The sequence below is a fragment of the Sinocyclocheilus grahami genome, unplaced genomic scaffold (genome assembly GCF_001515645.1).
Source record: "Sinocyclocheilus grahami isolate Dianchi unplaced genomic scaffold, SAMN03320097.WGS_v1.1 scaffold116.1, whole genome shotgun sequence".
Lineage (NCBI taxonomy): Eukaryota > Metazoa > Chordata > Actinopteri > Cypriniformes > Cyprinidae > Sinocyclocheilus > Sinocyclocheilus grahami.
The window spans coordinates 424,953-435,717 of NW_015505295.1; the positions used below are offsets into that span (position 1 = coordinate 424,953).

The 10,765-nt window shown below is 41.1% G+C and overlaps 1 protein-coding gene across 1 annotated transcript in view; it reads left to right on the top strand.

The window, feature by feature from the left end:
* LOC107589385 (glutamate receptor ionotropic, NMDA 2D-like) overlaps window positions 1-6,914 on the top strand; it is a 77,154-nt gene extending 70,240 nt beyond the window's left edge. The window contains exons 12-14 of the mRNA XM_016277799.1: window positions 655-842; window positions 2,147-2,379; window positions 3,826-6,914. Coding sequence (XP_016133285.1) covers window positions 655-842; window positions 2,147-2,379; window positions 3,826-6,852 — 3,448 coding nt within the window. The 3' untranslated portion in view covers window positions 6,853-6,914. The remainder of the gene's footprint in view (window positions 1-654; window positions 843-2,146; window positions 2,380-3,825) is intronic.
* The last annotated feature ends 3,851 nt before the right edge of the window (window positions 6,915-10,765 follow it).

Consider the following 10,765-nt stretch of genomic DNA (forward strand, 5'->3'; position numbering starts at 1 on the left):
TTTGTATTTTATTTTAGCAATTTTTTTTTTTGGGGGGGGGGGGGTGTTTCTTCAGAAATCATTCTAATATGCTGATTTGGTGCTCAAGAAACATTTATTAATAATGAATAAAAAAATAATGAATAAAAAGTCCAAAAGAACCGCATTTATTTGAATTTATTTTTTTCCTTTTTTTTTTTTTTGGAACAATGACCCCAAAGTTTTAAACAGTAGTGGAGATTTTTCTGGTTATTCTCTGCTCTGAAATATTACATTGGCTCTTTTTGAGTGAAACTCTATCAAATTATTTAAAAAAAATCTTTACACAGGAATCCAACTGGAAAACCCATAGAAAGGTAATGGAAAAATCATGGAAATTCAGTGTTTTTTTTAAGGCAGTTGCCAGCAGCTTTTTGAGAGGGAATAAAAATACCAAGTCCTAAAAAGAATTTTCTGTGCTGTTAAGCCAACAAATGCATGGTGTAGAACTGGAGTGGGTGCTTAACTGGCTTCACTGATTACCCGTTACACACTATTTAGCTTAGAAATAGGATTTCCCTGAAGATCACCAATGTTTTCGTCTTTACATGTAACAATCAATAAAGTGATAATTGGTCTCGTAAAGCAATTTTGTTTCCCATGCCTTTGTTTCCCATTTCCTTTTTGTCTCTGCAGGAAATTGGATGCATTCATATATGATGCGGCTGTCCTGAACTACATGGCTCGTAAGGACGAGGGCTGCAAAGTAATGACCATCGGCTCTGGCAAAGTGTTCGCTACAACAGGGTATGGCATTGCCTTACACAAAAACTCCCGCTGGAAGCGGCCGCTAGACCTCGCCCTCCTGCAGCTAGTTGGAGACGGTAAGAGAATGAAATACCTAGGTACACCCCAGGTCCCACATTTAACAACACGTTAACCCCTTGCTAATGGTGGTTGGTTGTTTGTTTGTGGAGTTGTAAGCTCCTATACTCAGTCTGAAAGCCCTGATTTTCACTATGACAAACAAACATTCCTACTGTTTTGTTTATATAGTGACGGAGCGGAATTTTTGGGAAATTAAACCTTTTTGAGTGTTGTTACACTTGTTATTCTGATTCTCTGAGGTACTTCCCCCTTTCTCCATCTCGCATGCACACACATTCACATGTTTTTCTCTCGCATTGCTTGTTTTTCTTTGATCAGACTCGATGATGAGAAACCTAGTGAGTTGCCCCATAATGATTAAAGAATAAATGTGAAAGGGAGCTGGAAGAGTCTCACTGAAATATGATAAATGCTATTAGAAAGAATGTCACAGCAAATGAATACAATTATGAATAGCCATAGGGTCACTCCAGTAAACAGTGCAGTAGTCAGACGCCTCGATTTTTAATTTCGACGCATTCCAATTTGGATTGAAATTCTCAGGGCTGATTTTTGCTCGTTTGAATAAATATATATAATGAAAAATATTAGGATTTCAGTTCCTGTGATTGAATTTTCCATTACCTAAGCCATAGTTCAAGGCCATATTGCCATAAATTAAAATGTAATTAACCTGCGGGTCAATGCAGTTTTGTTTTTATTCTTTGTTTCATATGAAAAGAGGTAGTGAAGGAATAATCCTCGATATAAAGCCGGCATCTAAATGCATATGTCGTTTTTTCTGCCAGAAACATGCACTTTTCATGCCTTTACTTTTTCCACAGTGACATTTTCATTTTTGATAAATGCACTAATGGCTGTTGTTGGGAGGTAGGCCCATCAGTTTAGTGCTTTCATCTCCAAACTACTCTGGGCCTGTCTTATCACAAGAGCCTCGAAACCAGGCCATTTCAGACCTCCATCAAAGCTGTTATTATCCTCCAGTCTCTCTTTCTCTGCTTCTCTCGTTCTTCTTCCTTGCCTTTCATGATTCTTTTCCTCTGTTTTTTCTTTTCCATTTTCACCTTTTTGTGAACAGTGTAATAATAACCGACGCTAAACCAAGATCTCCACTGTCTGGAGATTTGAATTAAAGACTCACTTTTCCCAACAGTAGAATCTAGTGTTCTTTTGATTTCTTTAGCCTTTCTTTTTCATTCTCTCCCTTCTGTCCATCTGTCTTGTCCCCTGTTTGTAGGCTTGCTTATCTTTCATGCTTCTTATCTCCTGTCACTGTGCTCATATTTTCCTTCTTTTTTAGATGAGATTGACATGCTTGAACGACTCTGGCTGTCTGGGATCTGTCATAATGATAAGATTGAGGTGATGAGTTCCAAACTGGACATAGACAATATGGCAGGAGTCTTCTATATGCTTCTGGTTGCCATGGGCCTAAGTTTGCTGGTGTTTGCATGGGAGCATCTTATCTATTGGAAGCTCCGCCACTGTTTGGGCCACTCTGGAGGACTGGACTTCCTGCTGGCTTTCAGTCGGGTGAGTGACCCACATGAAATCCATTATAATAAAAATAGCAGGGCTGTCAGTTGTTGTTTTTTTTGTTAAACGTAAATCCATTCAGTTCATGTTTAAGGAAAGAAAACAAAATAATATATGTAATTATTGTTCTTCAGTTTGTGTTAATGGCACTCAGAATACATGTACTCCCCCCTACCACCACCATTGACCCACAATCCTCCGCTGGTGATTGCATTAACATTTTTATGAATGACTGCGTTCCACTTGTGGATGATGTTTAATTTTTTTAACCTCGATGATAATTAAATTTAATTATATAAAGGCTGCAAATGACTTAACCATTGTTAAACTTCCCATCTGGGTTTGATTTATAAATAAATAATCTGTAGAATAATGGTTTTCTCAGTCATTTAGGCCACTAATAAACGGGAGCTCCCGTAGGGAAATTTGTGCATGCGTGTGAGAGAGACTTGCGCTTTGGCTCCAAACGGTTTCGGTCAGTTCTGAAAGCTTCCCATTCATTTTTAGAAATCACAAAAACAGATCTAATTTAGGATCAGATTGAATAAATGTGTTATTCACACTTAAAAAACATTTAATTATTCACAAGCATTAACATGTTAATTTTCACAGCCCTTATAAATATACTAATTTTAGGAATATTTCTTATGAAACTCTGCTGCAATTTGAGAGAAGGTGATAAAATACATTGAGGAACAATAATTGTGCCATAATGATCATTTTATTCCAGCTCTGTAAACTGTAAAATTTTAAAAGCCCAGGAAATGTAAAAATAAACCTAAGAAACAAAACTGGAATCATTTAAATGTATTTGCAAGTAAAAGGAAAGATTACCCTTTTTGCAATTCTTGTTATTTGCAGCAAGAACAAAGACTGACATGCAGTAATCTCTTGCAATCAGGCGTTAAATCCTTAGAAGGGGACTTTGCAGCACACTCCTTTAATTCCTGTCATTTCTCAAATGTGATGGCACATCCAGCATTCCCACTGCACACACAGAAGGATTTTATGAAAGCCCATAACTTCTCTCATAGTAATGGATAGGGGAGGAAGGGGATGACAGAAGATGGATCATTTATTCATTCTATATTATCACTATCCGTCTTTGCTTACATTGTGAAAAGAATGTGAAGAACCTTAAATCCCTCTTGCAAGCAACCAGAATTTCTATGAGAGAATTGTAAGCCAATTAGGTTAGATGGGACACTCAAACAGTGAGGTCAGCATTGCCATTACCTCAGAGAAAGGTTAGCTGAGCTTACAATGTGTACTCTTGCATCATCAAAGCACTGGGAGCTTTACAATTTCATTATTATGGTAATGTTTCTCCTCTTTACCGAGACACTTTCCAAGCACTTAAATCGGTTTGTATGTCACCAAGGGGAATATTATGATATCCTGAACTGTTTGCTAAATAAATCTTTTGCTTGTTATCTCTTACAGGGAATGTACAGCTGCTGCAATTTTGAGGATGAAACAGCTCCTGGAGGTTCCCAAAGCACACTTCCTCAATATCATCATGTCTCCACAGTTCCTCCTCCTCCACCGCCTCATGTGATCTCTGCAGCCGTGGCCAATCCCCCCATCGCTATGGCACAACAACATCAGCAGCCGCAACAACAGAAGCAACACCACCAGCAGCCACCAGTATACAATGCTCTTCTTCCTGGCTCCCCTCCTTCAGTTGGACATTCTGGAATGGCTCTAGGCCCGTCAAACAGTCCCATTCTTGGAGCACCCATGCCTTGCTCTACATTTCTACCACGGCATGATCGTCGATTAGCTGTGGTGGATCGGTGGACACGTCCAAAGGTTGGTCCTGAGAAGCTTGGCGGTGTGAGCAGTGGGATTACAGACTTAACACAATTCCAAGGCATGCCCCCTCACTGGGGTGCAGGAATAAGTGGAGGAGAGGGGGGTCTGGATGAGTACAAGAGATACTATGGGCCAATTGATCCAGAAGGCTTAGGGGTCTCTGCCGAACCTCAAAACATAGGCACCCAAACTCCAAAAATGAAGCATCGTGTGACGAAATCCTCTGGAAACCCATGGTTACCTCCTAAAGGTCAAGCCTCTGGACACTTACCAGTTAACCATGCTTTGCCACATCCCTCTCCACCTCAGCAATCTATCTGGAGGAGAAGCAGCTTCTCAAAAAGGAAGGGCTCAGGTGGGCCACTCTACGAAAACATCCTTCCACTCGGAAGGAGAGGTGGTGGCAGATATGAAATGAGGGATGGCGGTGGGAGAAGAGGACGTCGTCCTCCTCCCCTTCCTCTGCCTATACCTGTGCCTCTCTCTTCCCCAACACAGACTCCGCCCTCACCTTCTCCATCTATATGCTACACATCCACTTCGTCCAGCAGCTCCAGCACCTCCAGTTCATCCTCTTCTTCAGAATCAGTCTCCCGATCCAATTCTCCTTCATCTTCATCATCGTACACATCATCCCAGAGCTTTAGATACAGAGCAGATGTACGAGATGTGTATGAGGACTATGACACAGATGAGCTTACGGAGGAGTCGAGCTTGCTTTTGGGGAGGAGAAAAAGTCGTTCACGTATGTCCTCTCGATCCCTGCCCAGCAGTCCTCCACCCCCACCTATACCACCCCGCAAACCTTGCGGACAGAGGGCGCAGGTGAGAGACAGAGCAGGCAGCCAGATTGCACAGCTTCAAGAGTGGTGGGCCTCTTGGGGAGAGAAAGAAAAGGCTAGAAGAGCAGCTGGAGATAGAGATGTTAAGGAGGAGAAACGACATCATAAAGAAAGGGAAAGAGAGAGAAAGAGGAGGAAGAAGGGTAGAAAGAAAAAGAAGAGAGAAGAGCGTGAAAGAGAAAGGGAACGTAAAAGACGTAAGGTGAAAAAGAAAAAGAAAAAAGAGGAGAAATCAAGAAGAAGGGAGAGGGAAAAACGATCTGAACAAGAGGAGGTAGATATGGACAGGAAAGAAGTCTTTGAAAAAGGTATAGGACAGGAATACTCTTCTTATCCTGCTCCGAGGCGAAGCTCTTTCCGAAAAAAGAGCGAAAGCTCTACAAGGAGTTATGAGTGGGATATTATCCGAGATGCAGTTAAGAGAGATAGGGATGATCAAGGTGGAGAAGATGAAGAAGGCAGTAGAGGAAAGGAAAGGCATCAGAGAAGCCCAAAATCACAACGCCACTCCAGGCCAAGGTCCAACAACAAGCATTTTTCTAGCTCAAACAAACCTTCTTCAACTGTCAAATTTTGGAGTTGTGGGAACCCAACTTCTGATTCGCCATCGTCTTTTGTACCCTTGCTTCCCATATCTAAAAGACGAAAGTCTGTAGGAGCTGAGAGAGACGAGCGAGGAAGAGGTGGAGAGAGTCGGCCCCTTTTGGGAAAAAACAAGAGAGTTAAGCCTTGCTCGAGAGAAGGCCTGTCATTTCACGAATGGGATTCAGAGGAAGAAGGAGATGAGGAGTCTGAAGTGGAAAGAAGCAGGCCAGAAGAACAGGGGCGACGACGAGAAAGCAGAGGAGTGGACTCTGAATCCGAAAGGGACAGAGAAAAAACTGTTGAGATATACACAGATGATGAGGGTTCCTCAGGAGAGTTTGGTAAGTTTGAGAGATATTGGGAGGGTCACGAAGGAAGGGCAGTTGGAGGCATTGGAGGAGGAGGATGGTTCTTTGGCACCTACCCTGCCAGAGAAAGAGGAGGCAGTATAAACAGTAGAGATGAGTCCTTTTTGGGGTGGGGTGGGGGAGAAAGTGGCCTGGGTTTCGGAGCGGGAACAGGGTGGGGATCAGGAGGCTTAGGTTCAAACAAATGGCCTCCAACTCCATTGACTCCACCACCTCCTCGAAGATACTGGTCTGTTGATAAATTACCAGTGAAGACTGAAAAGAAATCTAAAAGCAGGTCTCAAGAGAAGAGCCGCGCCCACACATCCTGTTCCTGCCAGTCACCCCATCACTCTGCCAACACTCACTCCAAATGGAATCAGGTGACTTCTAGGAGTCAGGAGGAGCTCATCCCCCACTGCCACAGTTTCAGCAGCAGCGTAAGACCCAAACGGCAATCATCCAAACCGGATCGGGCTCAGAGCCAGGCAAAATCTGGAAGCCAATCCAATCTCAGTGCACAAAGACCACAGCGCTCAGACCGGTCCCGAAAACCACCATCCCCTCCTCAGAGTCTACCACCATCTTTACCCCCTCCAATGGTCCCTGCACTCCCAGCCCCACCCTCTTCCTCTCACCATATACATATACCTCCACCTACCTCCTCTTCATCAGTTTCCTCCCATTCGGTTGTCTCATCTACTCCTGGTGCCCCACAGCCCTCCTCTTTGTCCTCCTCTAGTGCTAAGCTCCAGTACCAGAAACTGCGATCGGTTCCCCAACCTCAGCGGTATCAATCCCCACATCTTCCCATCAAAACCAAGAGCCTGTGCTCTCGTCGAGGCTCTGCCCACTTCTCCAGTGTGGAGAGCGAGGTCTGAGGAACATAATTAAATGAGGAACATCAGCAAGTATCCCCTAGGGGCGATCAAATCACCTGCTCATGCCACAAACTGTTAACTGTTCATAGCAGTAGAGTTGGGTTGTTTTCGCTGGCACCCGTCTCTTGCACAAAGCTCTAATGCTCAGAGACAAACCTGGATTGGGATGTCACATAAATTTTAGCCCTTTCTCTTTACTTGTGTAAGAATGGAATACTGTTATGCTGACAAATCTTGTCGACGTTAGCGAGGCTGTTTGTATGGGATTGGCTGTGCTTTTCTTACTTCTTGGGGGCTTTAAAGTGGAGCGTCAATAATGTGGGTAAATTTGATTTTTCTTGGGAGTGTTTTGCTGCTCGATTGTCTCAAGAACAATTTTTCGAAGGGAGATTCTGAGGTCAAAATACAAAGCCCTGACGCCCCATACCCATCTCTTTTTGTTCTCTCCTGCTCTCAGAGCTCTGAATCACAATGTAATTGTTGTGTATATTTGTTCAAAATATCTCAAGGGAAGCATTCACAAAGGAAAGTAGCAAACCATTTTTCTTGACCTCCACCTTCCGCAAACTGATATCTAGCATTCTGTGTGTTGTTGTCAGTGTTTGTATTCCTAGCAACAGGGTAAGTTAGCCATGACTGATCACATATTGGCTTACTGAAGCTGAATGCCAAACTAAAAGAGGAGCTGATGTACAGTCCTATTCTGTTGAAACCATTTCACAGGTCCTCATGTTTCATTCTCGTCCCTTGAGCAATACATAATTAACTACAAACAACATACAATACATATATTTTATATTTAAAAGTTATTTTATTATATATAATATATATGTTTTGTGATCTGGTTCAAAACAGCTGTGTTGTGTTGAGTTATTAAAAGAATACAAGCACTGTGCTGTATTACCGTAGGGCACATGCAATGTTTCAACTACCTATAATCGGTGGCAGCCCTTCCCCTCTCGACTGAATGTACATGTTGCCATGACAACACAGTGTGCTGCAACCAAGACACTTCGTAGCTTTCTCGGGGGAGACCTTCTCATCGGAGCCAGTTAGGGTAGCTTTGAACGCTGATGTTGAGAGTGCCAGGATGACAGGGCTAGCCATACTGCAGCACTGTACTCGCTAACTGAGATGTCAGTGAGTGATGAAAGACATGTCATCATTCAGAGAGCGATAAGCGAAGGAGAGCACTGTTTACAGTTTAACACTGTGTTTCTACACCTTTTTTTACATGCTGCTCTGCTCTGCCATTTATTAGCTTCGGACACGATACTCATACTTGCTTAGCAAGTTTGCTTAAGCTGTACAGGTAGTAGCAACAATAAGCTGCTCAAATGAGAGCAAAATAGAGTTGCAGTTTTAAAAAAAAAAAGAAAGCCAGATCAAGTTTTACTTTGAGGAACTGTGAGGAAAAGACTGAATAACAAACCAGTCAGGTAGATCTTTTGTTTAATTTAGCTTTTACCATTAGCCAAAAGCTAGCATCTTTATTGTGGTTGCTATAATTGACTGTGAATATTGCTAAGGGCAATGCGTGTTGTCAGCAGGTCTGAGTCAACTATGTTTCATTTTATTTATTTTGTTTATAGACTATTTAAAGTGTCATTGTCTTTCAGAGTTTCTTTTGTTTCATATTACTGGATTTTGTAATTTTGTTGTCTTGACAAAGCTATAGCATACAATAACTGCAAAAAAATCCCAACACCTTTCTTAAGTAAATGGAGGATGTTCATGCTACATCCACCCAATCCTTCAGGCTGTTCTGACCAGTGCTGGGGGTAACACATTACAAGTAATGCAAGTTATGTAATCAGATTACTTTTCCAAGTAATTAGTAAAGTAACGCATTACTTTCAAATGTACAAGAAAATATCTGAGTTACTAAGTAACGCAAGGTACTTTGTTTCCCTATTTATTCACTGACACCTCTCCTGTCCTGTGTTGAGAAAAATTAGGAGTGAGGTACAGGACAGAGGCACTTCCTTCAGCCTGAGGCTTAATACTTTCACTCTTAGTGCGAAAGGGCTATTACAGTTGCCAAAAATATAACTTCTGGGTTTTCTGGTGTTAAAAAAAAGAAAAGAAATCCCAGCCCAGGTGACAAAAAGTAACTCAAAAGTAATGTAATGCATTAACGCAATATTACAATGCATTACTTTTAAAAGTAACTTTCTGTTTCTTTCCCAACACTGGTTCTGACTTTGGTATGTTGTATGTTTTTCTGATTAATCAGGTTTGCGATCCCCCCCCCCCCCACAGAATATTCTAAAAATTGACCAAAATTAAATAAGTATATCCTGTATATGTCTATGTATAGATCTTTTAAGCATTCAAACTGAAGTTTATTTGAAACTTTCAGGCAGGGCTTTGTCAAGCCAGCAGCAAAGTTTGACTAATTACAATTTGGTTTGAAGCATTGTATGTTGTTATTTACATATGTATGAATTTATTTAAGTGCATATTTGACACAGAGCCACGCACAGTCCAACAGGCTAATTGTTTTTTGTGTGTGTGTGTGTGTGTGTGTGTGTGTGTGCTTGTAACTGCATCTGAGCCATATTAAGCTTATTTGTTGTATGCTGAGCTTTTTACAAGTAGTACTAATTAATTGGGGTATATTTCGTTGTCAATGGGCTAAACAGTAATGTCAAGAGACTTTGGAGTACTAGAAACATAATGGGTGATTTTTATTTTTTTTAAACACTGATGACTTCTGTTTGGTGAAATCGGGAGGGCAGTTACACAAATCTTGTCAATTCTGACCAGAATCATAACAGACTGCCTCACTGTCACAGAGTAATTTGACATTAACATTTAGAATATTTGGCAGCTTATGTATGTATATCCTTTTGACTCCAACTTTGTTGTGTAGTACGTGTCTGGATTACTTTATATATAGATGTATCTCATATATGTGTTTGTGACGTTTAGATAGCAATAGAGAAATAGCTGTTCATCAAAGCAGTATAGCTGAGGACAAGAGTATTGTTTTTAAACATTTCTCTCGGCAGAATTGATAATTAAGATGTTTCATGTATTAGCTGTGAAAAATAATTTGGAATTCTCTTTCCATTCCATTGTGCACATTAAAGTCAGTAGACAGCTTTGATAAAACATTTGGGCTGAAACGGCAAGGACCTTAAGATAATGTCTTTTTTCTTTTCATTTTCAAAGGATAAAATATCAGGCATATTGCACAAGTTTTAGTAGGAACCGCCTCCACCAAGAATCTTAAAATGGCCTTTCTCTAGACATGTGTCTTGTTGTGTTGATAGTGTCTTTGACGGTAAATGTTTCGTTTGTTTGTTAGTTTATTTGTTTATTACTTGTTTATTAAGAATAAGTCTCTTATCGAAGCAGCAGCATATAAATATATACATATAGATATAAATTATATATTTCAACAAATAACATGCATATATATACATATATAATGTTTATCTACTAAATTTATTATCTTTGAATTGGTCTTCTTTTGTCTCTTTGTCATCTCTCGTCTCATAACAGCTGACATCAGAGACCAGTTTTCAACTGTGTTTTTATGAATAACATGGCCGACCATCGACTACGATGAATTTATGTTGCCAATAACCAACGCTGTGATTGAGGTGTTTATGTGTACGTTTTGGGACGTGGTGATGCACAGCTGTAGGCTCCACACTAGGATCACTATGAGTGTAGCAAATGGATTTGACCTCACTATGTCAAAACCTTTGCAGTCTCCACATGTGTCACACAGGTCCGGCTTTGGAAGCGGTGTGTGTGTGTGCTCTGTATGTGCCAAGCTGCAGTGTGTTATGCTGAAAACACATTTGAACACATGCGATGCTGCTCTGTAATACTTTATGATAATGTAGCTGAGCAGAGCCAGTTATGTTTTATGCCACTCTGTGCCAGGACGGTAGTGCCC